We start from the raw sequence: 20,600 nt of genomic DNA on the forward strand, positions 1-20,600 counted from the left end.
CCAAAAGATATAACATCCAGGTACTCAGGGTAGCCACATGGCATTAAGATACGCTGGTTGGAGGTTGGAGTGTGTGGGCACAATGTGTCTGGGGGAATTCTCCTGCTCCAAGATTCCACACCCTGATTTAGACACACTGTCGAGCTATTGCACTGGTCTCCTTACTACCTGACAAGTTCATACCTACACGAATGTTTCATTCTCTTACAAATATAGTAGCCGGCAGCCACTGAATGCTGCTGTTCTCATCTCCATAATGACTATCTCATTTCTCCCCACACCTGCCTGGCCCTCTTCCTGGAATGTCAATGGGGATGCAAGTGCCAGACATAACTGCAACAGGTCCCAGGAGGTACGTTTGTTCCCAGGTTTTAGATCCACTTTCTCAAAGAGTTTGCAAGCATCCAAGAAAGCCCAAGGCTCTAACATTCCCTGATTTCTCTTCAAATAGCTTCCTTTCTTTGTGACATCTGCCCACCTATAGTTAAACACCACCGCCCCCTCCAACCCTCCAAATGAATGAGTCATCCAACTAGGATAACTAGCATCTTCGTCCCTGCTTAAAAGTACACTTTTTTTTTTTTTTTTTTTTTAACTAGAAAGTATTGCACTCTTGCTCTTTGGATAAAGATAAAATTAAAAATCTACCCAAGCCTTTCCACCCACAAAGATCTGTTATGAACATTCTCTACATATTTTATATATTTTTAAAAGTTCTTTGTATAGGCAGTTTTTATCCTGCTTTTCACTGATTACCTTACAAGCATTTTCTTATGTTTGGTGACAAAATTGATGCATTTAACTCTCTTGTTGGACATTCTTAATTCTAGATGCTGAAAAGATTGTGCTTTCTCATCGGTCTCCTGCCCCACTGATGCGTTGATCCCGTCCCTGTCCCCCCAGCCCTCTACTCGGCTGCAGAGAGGCAGAAGCATCTTTCTGACACCATCACATCCCTTCCATGGTTCTGCAGGGTAAAGGACATCATGATCACAGCCCTTGGCCACTGCACTGGCCCCCACCCAACCCCCAGCCCACTTGCCCAGCTCCCAACCCACCCCTGTCCGTCTGCCTAGCTCCTACTCCTTCAAGATTCTCCCCAGCCACTGTGCCCTCCAGGAGGTTGCTCGGCTGCCCTGGGCTTGTGTGCACATACTTCCAGGGAGCCAGCTGGCCTGGGTTCAAATCCTAGCCCACCGCTTCTAGCTGTGTGCTGCGGGCCTCGTTTTTTATCTGAAAAATGGAGACCCCTGATACTCTGTGCACATTACATGGAAATCAGTTATAGAAAACAGGAGGAATAGTTTCAGGTACAGAATAAACACTCAAAATCAAACACACTATGATTTTTCTCAATCCCTGTATGTCTGCAGTGATAACACCATGTCCGGCTTTCCATTAATGGAATATTGAGGTTTCTGAAGGTAGGAGGCAAGTCTTTTCACCTCCTCTGGGCCACGGGGCCCAGCGCATGGCCCAGCGGGGTGTTCGGTCACTCCTCGCTGGACAGATGTCCCTCTCCCACACCCATCCACCTGGTGCCCAGCAGTGTACTCACATTTCCTCTGTTGATGTAGACAGTGACCTGCCCCTCATCCCTGATCTCAGAGAACATGGGGGCCCCCACCAGCAGGTCAGAGAGGCCGTCCGCGTTCAGGTCAACTGCACATAAGGAGGAGCCGAAGTAAGAGCCCATCTGCAACCAAGTCGAGTTGCAACAAAGCGTTCAGTGTCTGCCCTCACACAGGAGGCCCTCGCCTTCCTCTAGCCCACTGCTTTAGAAACTCTTGCCCCCAAGTCCCTCAGAGGTTATGATGGCTATGCTGCCCCATAAGCCAGAAGGCCTGGGCCAGTGGTGAAATGCCTGACTTCCCTGGCTCCCAGCAGCGATGCTGGGCCCCCGTCCACGTGAGACCGAAGCTAACTAGCTCAGAGTCTCCCTCCTTGGAGTCCTACCAAGGGGAAAACAAGTGGACCAATCCCAGGAGAATAAGGTACGGTTTTTAAAAATGCAAGCCAGAGTTACAAAACAGGTTACAACCATAGTAAAAGAGCCTCCTATAACAGACATTTGACAGTGCTAACCAAGTAGGAATATGATATTTCATAACACAAGGCAAGCATGAAAAGAAACGCTACATGAGGAAATAGATTACCCTCTCCCGGGCCCGAGCAGAGCCAAAGCCAACCAGGAAGGCCTGAACTCAAGTGACAGGAGAAGGTAGAGCTCCTAAGACTATGTAACGGATAAGGGAGCACAGCCAGGTTCCACTGGCTCTTCTTGAATCTGAGCTTAATCCAATGCCTATTTTCGTAAACCAGGGGTCTCAAACCCAAATGCCAATGGGATCCAGGCAGGGGATAGAAGAGGTATAAGAAAAAACAAGTAACACTGCAAGTATGCTCACAGGTGGCAAGTGACACCTGGCTTCAGTGTCTAACAGGCAATAGGGAGTGGTAGGGCCTGTGGCAAACTGGGGCCCACACGGCCAGCTACCAGAGCCGCTCCTACCCAGCGGCAGTCAACTGCTGCCCTGAGGGAGGCTGACCCAGAGAAGACCAACCTTCCCATTTTTCAAGAGAAGCCAAAATCTAAAATTTTATTTGAGGTGCCTCTTTCTAAAATGCAGGGCAACTCGTTTATAATAAAAAAGAAGAAACAAACACCAGGCAGGCCAAACAAAAAGTTCTATGGGCTGCATCCTTTCCAAAGCCTGCCAGTTCGCAACCTCTGTTGGAAAGGAAAAAAAAAAAAAAGACCATTCTTTTAATATAAATGTTTCAGATAAAAGGGCTGTGGTTCTGCTGATGGGAACAAGCATTTTCTTTCGGAGCTGGAGTTTGCTGGCAGCTGCCCCAGGGAGTGTGAGAGCAGTGGAGGGCACTCCGGTCCACTTCCTGCAGTGAACCCGGGGACAGGAGCCCCTCCCCAGTCACACGCCACTTGTGCTCAACCCACTCCGCCCTGCCAACACCCATTCCCAAAGGAGAAGGGTGTAGGCAACACTTGGATTCACAGCAGAGACCAAGGTGCCAGTCACTAATTCAGTGGCCTTGCCGATCTATCTGGACTTCAGTAAAACAAACAAACAAACAAGCTGGTGAGACCCACACAAGGCCCCAAGGACCAAAGTTGCTGGCTGTTCTCTCTGGCTGAGCCCCAGGGGAACTATTTGTTTCAGTCCAATGGGCTATTTAACTTGGCATCTTCATTGGTGTTCAATCAGAAATCCCTGAACATCAAGTTTCCTAAGTTTTGACATACAAACACTTCAGATACCCCATTAACGCAATAAAACTCCTATATGTGGCAATGACATGCTTTGTGTGTGCGTGGGGGCAGAGGGTGCTCCTTGATCAGAGTTCACCCATCAGCCTGGAAATGCAGGGACCTGTGACTATATTAACATCTGGATTGTGCACATATTGATGATTTCTTAGATGTACTATATGAAGGATGTCAACCACTAAAAACTGGAACTTTGGAGTTTTGTTGTTTTGTTTTTCTTATGGTAAGGCCAGAAGACAGGACTACCTGAACAAATTCTGGCCAAACAAAAGCAGAAGTAGACCAGTGGTCGACTGAGTCAGAACCCTTCCCTATGTGTGTGGCTCCAGACATAGGGGTAAAGCTACAGGCATCCTTTGAAAGCCTGGGGTCATGTCCTTTCCCTTTGAAATAATGGAGAAGTCAGAGAGGCTAGAATTTCCCATTTCTTCTTGCAAAAAGCAGAGTAAGATGTATATAGAAAGTAATGGTCTTTTTTAAAATCAGAGCACTGATGATGGGAGTAAAGCTCCCAGCCAGAGACACAGGAGGGCAAGAGTGAGTGACATAAGGAATGACTCTAGCTAGGATGGTGCAAAGTGAGGAAGTGGCATGGTCATGGAGCTGGTGGGTGAAACACCTGGCCCTCCAGTCCTCTCCCAGGAAGCCCCAACACCTCACAAGGACATTCAAGCAGACACGCAAGCCAGTCTGTCCTGGGACTCCACGTCCTGAAATCCGCGGGAAGTGTGCTCAAGTGGCTTTTCAAATGTTTACTTCTCCCTCCACCCACTCTTTTTTTTTTAAGATTTTATTCATTTGAGAGAGAGAGAGAGAGACAGAGAGAGCACAAGCAGGGAAGCAGGGGGAGAGGCAGAGGGAGAGGAAGAAGCAGACTCCCTGCCGAGCTGGGAGACCGACATGGGGCTCGATCCCAGGACCTGGAGATCATGACCTGAGCCGAAGGCAGACGCTTAACCAGAGAGCCACCCAGATGCCCCCTCTTACATCTGTTGCCCCAAACTTGACTGTGACCTGTCACAGATGAGTGGCTGTGTAAATTGTCATATGCCCTGGGAGGTTTTTGAGAAGGAGGGGGCACAATTATAGGCTGTTAATTACACCAGGATGACCGGCATTAACTGGGCCTGCCCTGGGCACAGGCAGCTGGGCGGGGGGCGGGGGAGGGGTGCAGATAAAGGCAGCAGGTGAGGAGACACAGGTGGAAGTGAATATAAAGAAACTCTGAAAACTGAGTGACAGGTGTGCTCCTTCTCTACACATCACTTCAGAGTCTTTAAACAGTAGTTACACGAGGTGATGGATGTGAGTCCACCATATATGCATGGACCAAATCATCACATTGAACACCTTAAGCTCACCCAATGCTATATGTCAGTTATATCTCAATAAAGCTGCGGGGCGGGGGGGGGGAAACTCCTCTCATTTTGTGCTGTCAAGCCCAGGTATGTTTGAAGGGGAGGGGGTGGGGGTCTGGGTTTCCCAGAGTAGACATACTCACCTGTTTATTATTTTTTTTGTAAGAAAGACCTAAAATGTTAGGTTTAAGAGCATTCACACCCTCCTTGCCCTGGGGCTCTATCACGAATGGCGCTGTGTTATTTCTTGTCTAACTGTCAGGGGTGCTTGGAAAACCTTTTTTGTAGAATTGCTCACAGACCTTTTCCAGTGTGGCTGCTTTGGGGTTTTGGAAATGTTAAAACAACACAGGCCAGTGCAGTTCCCAGGGGAATGCAGAGCTGTTCTCAGGGAAAACTTCGCAAAACTGATTTGGTGATGCATTTTTTTTTTTTATTGAAAAGATTATGAAAATTCTCTACTAAGTACACACATTAAGGTTGTTAAAATTGAAAAAAAAATTCTACTTATGAGTGGAATTTGGGGAAATGAGAATATGCACCATCAGAACAGTGTATAATGGTGCCAGGCTTTTGTAGAGCAGGTCTAACCCCCGTCAGGACCTGAACTGGGGCACGTGGCCCGCCCACAAAGAAAACAACTGTTTTCCCCTCTTTTCTTAGGGTGATGGTAGGTAAAACCACCTTCCACATTCTCCCATCTCCTGGAATCTCCCTCCCAAGTCCCAGAGTCCTGTGCTTCTTCCCAGAGCTCCCTAAGGCCTCCACACCAAGGCAAGCCTCCAAATTATCCCCTGGCCCCCCAGCCCAAATGTGTGTCCCCAGAGAGCAGCCAATCTCCCTAAAGGGTCCTGCTGGTCTGAGCCACGCTAAGGTGTGCAGGACTAACAAGCCCATTAAAAACGTGGCTTATTAATCCAGGGACTCTCTACCTACCTTCATCTCAGACTACGGCGCAGCCTAATGGAAACGGAGAGAGCAATTAGGGCCAGGACGAAGACAAGACAATGCACGCAGATAAATCTTGCCCGGGACTAATTCCAAGGCAGCCATCCCAAGCTATTTCTATTTCAAGGTTCTTGAATGGGGGGCTCAGGATGAGAGGAGGAGGGGCAGCACCGGGCCAGAGACGCAGGGATAGTGAGAGCCATTTGCCTGCACGCCTACTCAGTTAGATGTCGTGGGTTTGCTACCATACTTAACTGTGTCTGATCTCTCTGGGGTGTCGATGTGTAGGTATGAGAGAGAGGCGGACGGAAGGTCAAAGAGGTAGAGAAAGGCAGACACACAGCAAGTCGTAATTCTGATGACTATCTGAACTATGGAAATCCTTTTTGAACTCTGTGATGGAACTTGGTTGTGTCCAAACTCATCTTGCTACCTGTGAGCATGAATTCCACAATCCACAGGTTACACACAATGCTGGGGAGGTTAAGACAACTGCATGCAGGGCTGCCATACAAACTAAGGGCACAGGTAGGGCCTCTACACTGATTTTCTAAAGAGTGAACCGATTCCCACAGGATGACATCTCACAAGCAAAAAGACACCAGTACCCAGAATCTCACCTTTTTACCTGATGCCTGAAAAATCTTAATTAAGGTGCCTGATCTTCGATCAGCTCTAAAAATATAAACCTATGGAAGGAAAAAAAGATCTAGTTAAGATAGAGGCCATGACCAAAGATACTGACCAGCATCCTCCTGAGAGTCCTACTTAAATTAAGGCCAATCAGGCACACAGCAGGTGTACTTAAGCTGGCTGGTGAAGTTCCCAGGACTTTACCAACTCTGCAAAAAAACAGTGTCCTTCAATCCCGAGGCACCATGCATCTGTACCACAAAGAGGATCACTGATGTAGAACTTCCCAAATGACAGGACTACGGAAGTTCTTTTCCAAGTTGCATCTTATAGGAATAGCGTCCCATGAGAACCAGGGTAGGGAACCCTCCCGTGGGGTAAAAAGCCGCCACCCTAGTGAGAATGTATTTGTGCCCTGACACCAGAAAAGAATAACCCTTCAGGCCTGAGGTCTAGTCTAGGGTCCCTGGGAATGGGACAGTCGGCAACTCTGTCAACTACGACCAGTTTCCCCAGCACCTCTCACATGATCCAACTGAAAGAAGCATTTTCAGGTTCTTTGTGGTTAGCTGAATCCAGTATTCTCTGCCTGGTTCTATCCGTTATACCATTCTCATCCTAAGACCTGGCTGTCTTAAGACTATCACAAGCATCTGCAGAGAACACAATGCAATCAGATCAAAGTTTGTGTAGCTGGTGAGAAAAGGAAGTACTGAGGCGTCTGCACGGCCGTGAGCTGGGAGGCAGACACTGTTACCAACGCTACAGAGAAGCCTGGTCACACGCACGCAGCTTCTTTCCTGGACGACATTATCAGCGTGGGGACAGCTCTCGGTGCTTCTTCCCTCTACCATGTAGAGGAATTCATGTGACCCTGAAGGACCCACCTCTTTCCTAACGTTATCAGAGTTCATCTGCACGCCTCCCCCAGCTCAGTGCCCTGCGTTTTTATCTGGTTTCATTCCCTGAGATCCTTTCTCCCTCGCACCAGCATTAGCAGGGCGGGAGGCACAAGTTCCAGAAACGAGAGTTGAGGCTCCTAACTCCTGCCCAGGAGGATCCAGGGAAATGACCCTCATGATGTACCAGTCAAGTCCAGTCAGCTGGCCACACTGACATGCTGGCTCAAGGCTCCAGTGAACAGTGGTTTGGGCTCAACTAGGCCTCTCTAAAATCCAGACCCCACTTCGCTGAGCCCCTGGAGATATGGCCATACTCTATCCAAGGTCCACCCCATGGGCTCGGGTCCAGAGATCATTCCCTTGTTCAGAGTTTTCTATCAGAGAACCTATGGAGTTAAAAATGCAGGTTCCTGATTCAAGCACACCTACCCAATCTAGATTTCCCGTACCCTGGAGCTAAAGAAACAGCAAGCATAGTTCTTCATACTCTCGGCCCCATAAAGGCCACAATTCCTAAAGGGACCAGAAAGCCCTAGATCCATAGGGTATTTGCTATACTCTGGGCACATCCTTTAGGAAAACTGACCTACATGTCCCCAGTTCAGCCGTTGGACTGAACCAGTCTTGACTCTAAAACACTGGGGAAATAAACATGACACTCTAGGCCCCAAGATAAATAAATAAAGTCCTAAAGATACCTGGGACTAGACCTGGCTCTATTAAGTCAAAGTCAAAATTGGGAAGGGCTTGGCAGAGTGGAGAATTTAAAGCTGGCTAGTGCTGAACACCATTCCTTTGGAGGATGCCATGATGCCAAGGGTCAGTCTTAACAATCTCACACAGAGTCAGCTGCTGAACACAGAGAACGTGCAGAGAATGGAGAGGTCTGGGAGTAGCATTCACTCCCTGATTAAGCTTTCAAGGTACACTCTCAAAAGCAGCTGGGAGGAGGCTGACGGGAGACTCCTCATTACCTCATCATTTACCCACCAGCCACCCAGGAGAATGTTCAGATCAAATCAATGACCAACCTCTACACCAGGGGCAGCACGCCCGCCCCTGGTGTCTGACCCCGTGCTATTCCACAGACTTTTCTCCTCACCTTCCCGATGCCTTCGTCCTGGGGGGCACCTCCTACCACATCGGTGGTGGATGGGCGAGAGAAGGAGCCGGCTGTCACCGCATAGCCTGTAAGGGATGGGCATTAACCAAGGACAGGATGAGAGAGGGCAGGGGAGAAAAAGATCCATCCGAGGAAAAAGGGTTTCAAGCAGCCCTTGTCTGGACAGTGAGGACCCAGCTATTCTTGAAACATAACCTCTCAGGAAAGAAATTATATCGGTCAGTCTTCTCATGCTGAAATGGCTCATCTCACAAAAAGTGAGGTTCACAAAAACATCTGGGCAGGAAAGAGTGTTTTTTGAGGGTCCTCTTTAAAATAGGTATTATGCTAAATATATCTGTTTTTTTCTTTTGGAGATATAATTTTCATACGGTCAAGTGCATACATCCGAAGTGTAGAACTCAGTGAAAGTGTCCACATGTACACAGCCATGAGATCACCACCCAGAGTGAATATAAAGTACAGACCCCAAACTAGAAGGTTCCCTCCTACCCTTTCAAGTCAATGCTCTCCTACAGGCAGCCACTACTGTGTTTCTATCACTATATATTAGGTTTACCTGTTCTAGAGCTTCACTCAACATAACACCTGTGACATTCATCCATGCAGAGTATAATAGCAGCCGTTTTCTTTTATTGTGGAGCAATGGTCTACTGTACGAAGAGATCAGAACATCTTTATTCTAGTGCTGGGCATCTGGGTTGTTCCCGGCTGTTCCAGCTTTACTACAAATAAAGCTGCTATGAATATTCCTCTGTGTATCTTTGGACACCGGCAAATTTTAATCACACAACTCTATGAGGAAGGTATGATTATTTTTTCCATTTTCCAGATGTAGGAACTGAGACTAAACATGGTTAAGTAACATGCCCCAGGTAACACGGCAAGATTCAGATCCAATCTAGGTGTCTCCAAAGCCTCTGCTGTTGACCATGGTGCCATCCTCCCTTCTAAGAGAAGGCAGAAAGAAGCTGACAGTGGCAGGGTGGCAGGGCGGGGGGGGGGGGGGGTATGGATGAGAAAAGAATCTGGATGCAAAAGGAATCAAGAAACAAAGGTAAAAGTTGTCTGAGCTTAGTCTAAATGTCTTCTGCTTATTGAGAGCCCTGTGGGCAGGCTGAAAGTTCTCCGTTAGCCAGCAGAGACCCTTACGGGTGGCCATATATTCCCCAAACCTTGTCTTCACCTTCAAACCCAAATGCTGTGATCACAAGCTGTTTGGATTTTGTGATGACATCATACTGTGATCAATTCTTTTTGACCCTGTGGCCTGACCACATTACCTAAGAGCATTATGAGTGATATCAAAGCCTTAGGTCACCTTGAGAGCCCTGCAGCAGTAAGGGTCTCTGGTATATAGGGAGAAGCCACCGGCCCCTCAAGTTCAAAGGATCTATCCTGGACCTTAAAGCTACACCCAATGCAGCTCTGCATTTAGACTCTAGGCTCAGAAACCACAGGTTTAAGCCCCCACTCTGCTATTTACGAGCCATGTGACCTTGGCAAGTTATGCCCTTCCTTTGTGCCTCAGTTTCTTTGCCTCTAAAATGCGGGTAATGATAGTTGCCTCATAAGGTTGTTGCAGGAAGGAAAAGTAGTAGTATCCAGAATGACAGCACTTAGGACATGAACTAAGGAAAAGAGCCACACAAAATTTTCAAGTCCACAAGCAAAGACAGCCTATCTTTGTCCCTCAATAGGTGCAGTGTCATGCTTGTCTGGTGACTGTTAAATTGTATCTATTTTCTTTTTAGAAGGTTGAAAGAGTGGCGAAAATAGGAGAAATTTTTCCGAGCCCGGGATTAACCTTCAGCGTTACGCTGCCATCCATCATACCAATTTCTGGTTCTTATTATTTCTTTTTTAGGGAGAGGGAGAAGCAGGCTCCCCACTGAGCAGGGAGCCCAATTTGGGGCTCAATCCCAAGACCCTGGGATCAGGACCTGAGCCCAAAGCAGACACCCAACTACTGAGCCACCCAGGCATCCCCAGTTCTTACTATTTCTATTTGCAACTGGTGTGACCAGGAAGCAGAGACCACAACCAAAGAAATGTCATGGAAAACCAGAATTCTACTGCACTCATTTTGTATCTCAACTTAAGTAATTGGCTCAAATAAGAAAAAACTGTTGCTTCCTTGGAGGTTCAACTGTCAGCTCTGTAATTAAATCACAGTTTTAATTCAGATCCCTCCTTTGTTCTCTACCCGCTAGATGTGAGGCTCGATATAAGGGGCCCTGGCTAAGAGCATACCTAATCAGAACAATAGACATGAAAGCCAACAAACTCTTCTTTCCACCAGTAAAGCAACAATTTGTGAGCCAGGTGAGAATCGCTCCCATTTCCCCTTCTTACCTGTCATGTCCCTGAGCTACTCACCCAGGTAAGTGTACCGTCTGTTCATGATTGCTTCATCGTTCAGTTTGAAATAGGTGTTGTCCGTAAGGTTCAGCACTTTGACCGTCCCGGCCCAATAAAATGACCCTGGGGCGCCCATCACCACCAGCTCCTACCAAAGAGAAACCCAAAGGTAAGTAAACAGAGAAGGAAGCCGAGGAGGGGAGCAGGTGGTACAATGAGAAACACAGCCACAGCCAACAACTCAAAGATACCTCACACCAAGGACTTTCTTCAGCTGAGCAACAAAAACAAAACACCAGATTCCTTGGCACTATGGAATCCATCATACATGCAGGGTCATCAGGAATAAAGACAAAGATAACCGAGCAAGGTGACAGAATGAGGAACATACCGGGTCCCTCTGCTACCCACGGATAAGCTCTTGCGTACTTCCTCACCTTCACAACGGGATCAAATGAGGATATGACAAATATTGCACATTGTCCTAAATCGCAGAATTCCAGGAAACAGCGCTCATGAAAAGACACCACCCCCTCACCCAGCCTGGCCCCCAACCCCACCTGCCCTATACAGAGCAAGGAGAAAACAATGACCAGAAGCATCTTTGCAAAAAACCATGCACTAACACACCAAGGAAATCCCCCACCACCACCAGTCCTCGCTCAGGACGCTCTTCTCAGATAATAGAATCTGGATGCAAAAGGAATCTAGAAACAAAGGTAAAAGTTGTCTGAGCTTAATCTAAATGTCTCCTGCTTATTGAGAGCCTTGTGGGCAGGATGAAAGTTGCTTTTGGGGACACTGTGGCCCATTGCAAAATCGTAACAAAATCAAGAGAGCAGAGAGGCGCACCAAGGGAAGGACAGAGATTCCTGACAGTAAGAGACAGCACTGCTATTAAAAACAGACCCAAGAGGGGCATCTGGGTGGCTCAGTCAGCTAAGCATCCAACTCTTGGTTTTGGCTCAGGTCATGATCTCATGGGTCATGGGATCTAGCCCCCGCACTGAGCCCTTGGGATCCATGCTCAGTGGGAAGTCTGCTTGAGATTCTCTCCCTCTGCCCCTCTCCCCACTCGCGTGTGCATGCTCTCTCTCTCTCTCTCTCTCCCCCTAAAATAAATAAATAAATCTTAAAAAAAAAAAAAAAAGACCCAGAAACACAAAGACATGGTGGTCTCCAGCATTTGCATTAGGGACAAATGGCCCTGTGCCCTCAAGAGGGCCAAGATCAGGTTTGTGCTACAAAACCATCTAATGAGCAATACTGATGAGAATCCCAAGTGCTTCCAAATGATGCACCTACCTAAGGAAGTCAGCACAGATAACTACATGCCTTCACCCACAAGAATAGGCCTCGTCACTATGCTAAAGAAAGTTGGAAATGATCTAACGCGCCTGGGTGGCTCAGTCGTTAAGCGGCTGCCTTCAGCTCAGGTCATGATCCAGTGTCCTGGGATCGAGCCCCACGTGGGGCTCCTGGCTCAGTGGGAAACCTGCTTCTCCTTCTGCCCCTCACCCCTGCTCATGCTTTCTCTCTCTCTTTTTCAAGTAAATAGGTAAAATCTTAAAAGAAAAGAAAAGGAAGAAAGTTAGAAATAATCTACACATCTAGCAGCGGGCATCCTAAATTACGGTATGCCCATTCAACAGCAACCTGCAGCAGTAAAAACGCTGTAGATGTAACAGCCCTGAGACAGGGCCACAAAGTGCTGAGTTAAGGAGGACAGGCCAAATAACATGCAGACAATGATCACATTTTATAAATGGAAAAAAAAATGTGTACAGACAGACGAAAGAGAGACCAGAAGAAGCCCCAAACGTTTATGGTTTTTTCCCACTGGGTGACAGGATTACAGGGATCCCTTCCCTCCCCCCTTCTTCTGTCACTCTCTCTCTGTGTCTCTGTCTCTCTCTCTCTCATCCCTAAAATTTATTTTGTGCTTTTCAAAATCCTATTTTTTATTTTTTTAAAGATTTTATTTATTTGAGAGAGAGAGAGAGAGCACAAGGTGGGGGGGAGGGGCAGAGGGAGAAGCAGACTCCCCACTGAGCAGGGAGCCCGATGCGGGACTCGATCCCAGAACTCCAGGATCATGACCTGAGCCGAAGGCAGACACTTAACGACTGAGCCACCCAGGCACCCAGTGTTTTTTCAAAATTCTAGAACAATGATTAAACACTGACAAGGAGGTCACCTCAGAAAACGCACAACTCATGCAAAATGGAGCACACACTGTGTGGAAACTGTTCCGAGGAGAGGTACCCACTGCCTCCTTGCATCCACTGGATGACACTGGCTGAGGCTTTCATTCCTTCATTCCCCAGCAGGGAATCCCTTCTTTTGATTATCTATCAAAGTGTCTACACTGCAGTAAGAAACAATAAAAATTATTTTCCTAACAAAATCATTAATTTTTCATTCAATAATATTAAGCACCTACTATCATGTATGAAAGCTTATACTAGATACACAGATCAATAAAGTCCCTTTGTATGACATTCCCAGGGGAAGGCAACACGGAAACATACAAAATATTTTAGAAAAAAATTCTATCCAAAAGGGTTCAAATAAAGACAATTTCAGGGGAAACCCCTCAACTGCACAAAAACCCCATAGGTGCAGACCATACAGACAGTGGACACTAGATGCTGCAATGTCATCGAGGCCTCTCAGTGCCAAAACACACCCACCCCTCCCTTGGCCTTTCAAGTTCTATTTCAGAAACATCCATCCAGGCAGACCCCTCTCTGCAGAGCTGGCCTCACCACTGTCAGAAGCCGCTGCTTTCTGACAAGTCCCTGAAGGCTACATCTTATTACAGGGATCCTGAGTTTCTGATGACAATTCGTAAAGTCACACTGAATTGCCAGAGAGCAAATGTCTGAACAAGCCAGAGCCATCTAAAGAGAAAGAAAAGAAAGAGCTCATGGGCAGGAGAGCGCGTGTGCAACCACGGTGGCAACAGAGCAATGCTTTGAACGACGCATGTGCTGTGGTCCATTTGGGAAAGAAACTTAAGCAGGAGGGTGTGAGCACAGACAGAAGACAAGCCACCAGATCCTGCCTGCATGGCGTGTTGCTGGTGATTCAGGAAGGTGGAGACAAGGAAAGACTGTGGAGGGACATTGCATTCGGGCTCTGAGGTCCTAGCCACACCTCCAAGGGAGCTGTTGATAAGTTGGACATTCTGAGGCATCTCACTGTTTTATAAAAACATATCACTTCCTGCACTCAGAGTTCATCACTGACAAAATAGGTGTTGAGTGCATTCATTCACTCCTGCCCCTATACTCATCTGTTCTGTGTAAGGGGCTGTGCAAGTTCTAGAAGGAACATTAGACAAACGATCAGTTCATCAGAAGAGAGAGACTTTTTCCTTGGCCTTGAGCTCAGAAAGGGATTTGGAATTGGGTATCCAAACACACCAGGGCATGGAAGAACATAACGACCATTGGCCTTGATATCTGTAGTACACAGAATATAGAGAGCTTTCTCCGCCTGCAGCTCTTCATAAACCAAAGCCCTGAGCATTACCAGAGACCCATAAGTCTCTCTGGGACACCAGGTGGTAGACACATTGTTTTCTGATGATTTAAATCAATCCAGCATAAAAATTGAGAGCTTCATGTCTAACATATCCCCACACCCGCTCTCTCAAACACCACAAAGAGGTTAGGACAAGGTAATCTCTCTCCTCAAAAACCTTTAAACCAAAGCTCTTGTCTGTCTTTCCTCTCCTCTTCGTGCTTATGCCTCCTTCTCCCTCGGTTCAAACTAGAGAACCTGAGGCCAAGCCTGAGACCCACGGAGCTGGGGCTGGGGCTGGGGCTGGGGCTGGGGCTGGGGCTGGGGCTGGGGCTGGGGCTGGGGAGGGGCAGGAAAACACCATCTTCCTGGAACTCCCCGTATTTGGTTTTCCCATCCAGTAGAGATGATGCCTGTGCCCTTTTGTCACTGTTCACCAGTGCCAGGAAAAGGGTGTCATTGCTTAGCTCCCCACCACCCAGGAAAAGCCAATGCAAACGGCACACAGAAACGCAAGCTTCTCTGCAAGCCAAAGGCCACACCACCTAACTCCCATGTGGAATCCCTTCCATAAATAGTGTGGGCCTTTTCCCAAGGTGCATTTATTAGCAGAACCTCCAAAGGCATAGGGGCATGTGGGTGTGCCTAAGAAGCCACGGACTTTTCTCTGTACACTGCTGCAAGCTGGCGCGAGTGGGGGAGGGGGGCAGAGGGGCACTCAGAATCTACAGCAGAAGTCTGCACCCCAGACTTCTACCCAGGTGTCTCCAGGCTCCCATGGCAGTGCTCCAATGCTGGCGGGTTGGTCCATGTCTTCTCTTGCTACTCACAAGTATCTGTCTCTGTCACCCTAGGCTACAAAAATAAATAAGGTTCCCAGGAAGCTCTCCTTTATCCTCAGTAACAGGCTAAAACTCACATGGCATCTGTAGCTCAAACAGCTTTGGTAACCCCTGGGTCACAGACCCTCAGGTCAAGCAGGCCAGAGTACTTGGGGGGTCACATGGCTGCATCTGGAAGGCCACAGAAGCACATCCAGCTTGAGGGGTAACCGCCTGCCCTGTGCAGGGACAGCCCAGTCCACAGCGAAAGCCAGCCCAAGTAACAGGGTCAGCAGGAGGGCAGTGGAGGGGAAAAGTGCTGCCTGACCCCTTCAACCACATTTCCTGCTCAGCCTCCAACAGCTGAAGTTCCAGAAACAAGAGAGGCAGTGAGTTCAAAGACCTCCTGTTTAGGGAGGCCAAAGCTCAGGGCAGCCAGGAGACAGTGGCCGGGTCAGAGGACTGAGCCTCCCACTCACTGGCCCCATGAACCCCCATCCATGTACCACGGCCCCACTGCAGTTTCCCCACAGTTCCCAGAGCCTGGAGTTTCAACAGGTCCTCTTGTTCTTGCTTACCTGGAGCTTACGCAGGCCCCTGGGCTCCCCTCCACCCCTGTCCTTTTTGCTCCTCCCACCAAGCCCTCCTTCTACCCAGCCCCAATGCCCTGTCTTCCCTGACTTTCTGCCTGGTGAGACCATAATGACACCCCCCCCCCCGGGAACTCCTTCTGTCCCACAGTTCTTCATCAACATCTCTGATGAGTTCTCATTTCTGCAATGAGTCTACTTTTTCTCTTCCCACTGTTGAAAGGAGGTCCCCCCCGCCCCAGCCCCCAGCTCCATGCTGAGCACACCCGTCCCCTCAGAGAGGTACTAGCAATGACCAAATCAGAGCTTCCAACTCAGGTTGAGTTCTGGTCCCTGTGTCCAAGTATCTTCTAAAAACACCTACAAGTGTCCCATCCATCACCTCACACTGCATGTGTTGAAAGCAGGCCCATTCGTTGACCTTCCCCAGTGATTCTTCTCTAGACAGGCTTCTTCCCACTGGGGCACCACTGTTCTCCAGAACCCTGCCTTAGAACCTACTTCATCTAGCCCACAGTTCTCTGGCCACCCAGCCCACTGATACTGCCTTAATGTTCTCCAATTCCCCTGGTCATTTTTTATTCCTGTTGTTTTGTAGCTGGACCACATCATAGCCTCCCACCTGGCCTCCCTCCTGGCGCTCCCACTTTTAAAGTCCTGGGCACACCAGCCCGCAAGGTCTCTCTCTCCCAGCACTGCCATCCATGGTGCCTGTCACCTGTTTGTGGACTTGCAGCGGTGCCCTGTTGCCTCTCGGGCAGAGTCAGACTCTGCTAGACCTTACCAGAGAAACAACAGCCACAGAGGTTATACAATCTCAATGTGCACGGAGATGGAAGGAGAGCGTGAGCTCGGCATATGGCAGGATGGTATTTCAAATCAATGGAGATAAGAAAACCTGGTTAGCAGGCCAATATGAGAACAATCAACTACACATTTAGGAAAGCAATGCAGTTTGTTTCTACCATATAATGTTTGCAAAAAGAAATCCAAGATGTATTGAAGAGAGAAATCTTAAAAAAAAAAAACTGTAAAAATTCTAGAAGAAATTATAGGTTGATATTTCGTATTCTTAGGAGAGGGATGATCTTTCTGAGAAGTCTAGAATCCAGAGAGAAAATGATTGATGGATTTGACAAATACGACTGTGGGATAGCAGTACAATAAAGACACCAGAAGCCAACTCAGACTGATAAAAAAAATTTACAACACATATAAGAGATAAAAGATTAGTGTTGAAACTATCTTGCAAGTTCCTAAAGATCAGTTAATCAAAAATAAGAAAAAACAAGAGAATAATGGGCCAAGAACATAAACAAGCAATTTCTAGAAAAAGACAAATGGCCAATATTTGAAGAATACTAAACTACACGAATCATCAGATAAAGGGACATCATAGCAAAATGAGGTATCTTTTTATAATGACAAGAACTGGTACTGGTGAGAGGCTGTAGGAACAATGACACACAACTGGGAGGCTGTCGGTTGGCAAACACTTCCAGAGTACAATTTGCCAGAATGTACCCAAATTCAAATGTTGGATAGCTTTGGCCCCAGCAATTCCTCTGCTACATTTCTCTTCTGCAGAAGTATGTATTTGTGCACAAAAATGCCATGTGTGGGGACCTCCAGCCCCAGGTTGCCAGGGAGTCTGGTATGTTGCAGCAGCAGTCCCAAGTCTCTGAGGCCGGAGGAGGTGAGCCTAGGAGGGCAGGTAACAGGGGCAGCAGGAAAGGTAGGAAGCCCCAGGCGGCCAAGTGGAAGAGTCTGGATCTTACTGTAAGTGTGATGAGGATCCAGAAGTTTCCGAGCGAAGGAGTGCCACAGTATTTTTCTCATTTCGAGGAGGTAGCTGTGGCTTCCGTGTGGGAAGAGGCTGTGGCGAGGCAGGGTGGGAGTGGGTAATTGGGAGGGTCCTGCAGTGGCACTCTGGGTAAGACAATGGCGCCCTAGGCTTATGGGCAACAGCGGAGGCAGAGAGAAATGGAGGCCTCTGGGATAGGTTCTGGGAGCAGAGGAAGTGGGACTCCCTGATGGCTTGGATGCAGGAGAGGAAATAAGAGAGGAATCTTGCCCATGTGGGCCTAGGCAGCAAGGACGATGGGTGGCACCATCCACTGGGCCTCCCACGGAACTCTGTATAGATGGTCATAAGAATCCCACCAAAGTGACAGCGAAGGAGTATAGTAAGAATTAGAGAGTGCAGACTGCGGGGTCGGTGAGGAAGCATGTCATGTTTGTTGGTCTGAGAGTGAAAGACACCTTTTCTGACTTTTCTACCCTTTCCATGTTGCTTTCTGAATGAGATGCTGCATTGCTGACTATTTTCTGAATCTAAATCGCAACTGCAGAAATTAAGGTGGGCAGTTCTGCTCCAGATCAGAAAGCTCTGCACACTGGTGGGTGTCCCCTCCTGCTGCTCTCTACTCTCCTGGGGTGTCAGAAAGCCAAGCCTGTAGGCTTGATGGGAAGCCACAGAGACAGAATGACAGGGTTTGATTTTGAAAGATTCCTCAGGCTACTGTGCAGAAAGCACAGAGGCGGGGGTGGAGAACAGATGCAGACTGAGGTGATGGAAATGTTCTCAAGCTAGAGAGGCCATGGTTGCACAACACTGTCAATGTACTAAATACCACTGGATTGTTTGCTTCCAAATGGTCAAAATGGTCAATTTCATGTTATGTGTATTTTACTACCAAAAAAAAAAAAAAAAAGAACAGATGCAGGTAGACCAGTTCAAGACCAGCATATCTCCAGGTGATGATAATGGCTTTTCCAGAAGGGTGATGGTGGTGGGAAATTAAAGCTATCACATTTGGGATATGCTTAGGAGGTTAAAAGAATAGGATTATAGATGAATTAGAAATAAAAAGTATTTTTTTGTTTGGGCCTGAGCCACTTATAGGACCTGGCATGGAGCTTTGTACACGGCAATCAAAAGATGTTTGAGAAATGAGGAGTTGATGTGAAGGGTGAACTCACAGTAGGCAAGAATCACTTAAGAACAGTCCTTAAAGTTGCACCGCCTGGCCAAAGATCATGGTACGACTGCATAGGTAGAGAAGTATTCAAGTCTACGGTCCTTTGGAATTTGGGAAAGAGGCTGGCTGAGTTATGTATAAAATCATAAAATCTCTCCATGGAGGGAAGAACGATAGGAGGTGATGCTTAATATATCCTCCTCACTGCCAGCAATGAGACACAAACTTGACTGAGCACCATCTCACCCGCACCCCTTTGAATCGGTTCCTTCCATGGAGCTCAGGGTCCAGAGGACTCCTTAGAGAAATTGTCCAAATAGGTGTCTCCTCCCAGTGAGCCCACCCACTTCCCCCCCCAGTAGTCTCTGGCCAGCAGGAGTCCCCACCTGTGTCAATCACTTTTCCAGGAGGTCACATCCAGGGACCAGAATCTACTCACTCGCAGCTCAAGTATGTGGGGGCATTGGCAACTCCATCTCAAGGAACTACCGAGACCACAATCCGCCAGGAAACGAACACCAGTAAGAGAGCAGAAATGCCCAAGAGCCGACACCCACCTCAGTGAAGAAGCCTGCTATCCCAGCCTGGCAGGAGCCGTGTTCCTCTCCGTACTTCTTCTTATACTCTAGAGGGGAGGGAAGGAAAGAAGCAAACCACAGCCTCGTCAGTGTGTGCTAGTCGTGTGGAGGAGCCGCCGAGTGTGCTGCCCACTTCTCCGTGCACTGCTGCGGGCTGGGCCCAGGGACGCCTTCCAGACTGGGGCGCGGAAGGAAAGTCTCTGGAATCCATCAGACCTCAAAACTCCAGGCTCTGGTGCCATCGGGCTGTGAGGCTGCCAAGCACCCCAGCAGACTTCCTCCACGCGTGTGGGGAGAGAAGCAACAGTCCTAGTAATTAAGTGGGAGGCTGGTGACGATTATTTCATTTACTTCAGAAAGGATGGAGAGCCTCAGTAGGAAAAGGAGCTGAAAACATAACCCGGAAACGGCATGATGTGGCCATCCCTGTGTGGAGTCCCCTGGAAGATGACCAAGCCTCCCAACATGACACTCCACAGAGCTGGAGGCAAGATGATTTCTGCCATCCAACCAGATACCAGCCAACAGAGCCTGGGGCTACAGGAACAAACCCGCTAGACCTGCTCCAGCACTCGACTACAGTTACTCTCTCCCTGATGGTATACTGCTGATGCTACCCGCGGACACCTCCATCTTCCGTCAAAGGGGAAGCTCTCTCCAGGTCAACAGAAACAAAAATGGTTAAGTGCTTTTCCTCTACCATTCCCTCACAGTTCCCAACACCCTGACCCGACAAAGGGGCTTTCTGTGCTGCTGTTGTATTTTTAAGTTGGAAGCAAGAGGGTTTAGCATGTTCCAGGCCCTGTTAGCTACATCCACTCATGCCATTCCGTTGATCTCTCATCCCTGGCAGCCCATATTGCCATCTGTGAGTAGTATAACTCCCGAGGCTCAGAGAGGTTAGGTGAATTGCCCAAGGTCACATAGCTACTAAATGGCAAAAGTCAAGATTCACATTAATTCACCTCTGTGGCTCATCAAAGATTCTACAGAGTGAGTGATTACACAAAACCCAGGAAGTGACCAGCCAGTTGAAATCATGACATGGGTAAAGACAGAGAGATAAGAGAGATGTTCAGCTCAGATGACTCAAATTAATTACACTGCCAGACAAGGGCTCATGGCTGTCCCTGGGCACTTGTAGGCCTGGGCTACCCTACAAAATAACCCAGTGATCCCCCATATCACCCCTGGGCTCTGGGCAAGTCTCGGGTACCATTAAAGGCAATATACTTAATTTTGAAACAAAATAAATAATATGAAGGAACAATGCAGCTGTGATTGCAACACAGTGCCACTTCCTGCGAGAGAGGAGAAGGGGGAAAAGGGCCCTGGGGAAATATACAGAGTAATTCGGTTTCTAACAACACTCGCCGCAGAGCCTGGTAACATTTTCCAGTAAGTGGCCATTAACCGACTGCTAAATTACAATGGAATGTCAATTGAGTTACTCCTCTTCCTTGTGGGGGCTAAATCAGTTCCTCCCTC

General features: G+C 48.0%; 1 protein-coding gene across 1 annotated transcript in view; it reads right to left on the reverse strand.

The window, feature by feature from the left end:
- ITGA9 (integrin subunit alpha 9) overlaps positions 1–20,600 on the reverse strand; it is a 333,429-nt gene that overhangs the window by 274,519 nt on the left and 38,310 nt on the right. The window contains exons 5-9 of the mRNA XM_028107025.2: positions 19,092–19,159; positions 10,633–10,762; positions 8,233–8,318; positions 6,216–6,284; positions 1,559–1,696 (exon numbers count right to left, since the gene is read on the reverse strand). Of these exons, the coding sequence (XP_027962826.1) occupies positions 1,559–1,696; positions 6,216–6,284; positions 8,233–8,318; positions 10,633–10,762; positions 19,092–19,159 (491 nt within the window). The remainder of the gene's footprint in view (positions 1–1,558; positions 1,697–6,215; positions 6,285–8,232; positions 8,319–10,632; positions 10,763–19,091; positions 19,160–20,600) is intronic.

The sequence above is a fragment of the Eumetopias jubatus genome, unplaced genomic scaffold (genome assembly GCF_037043125.1).
Source record: "Eumetopias jubatus isolate StellerSeaLion01/CBP00866 unplaced genomic scaffold, mEumJub1_p1.0 scaffold_1, whole genome shotgun sequence".
Lineage (NCBI taxonomy): Eukaryota > Metazoa > Chordata > Mammalia > Carnivora > Otariidae > Eumetopias > Eumetopias jubatus.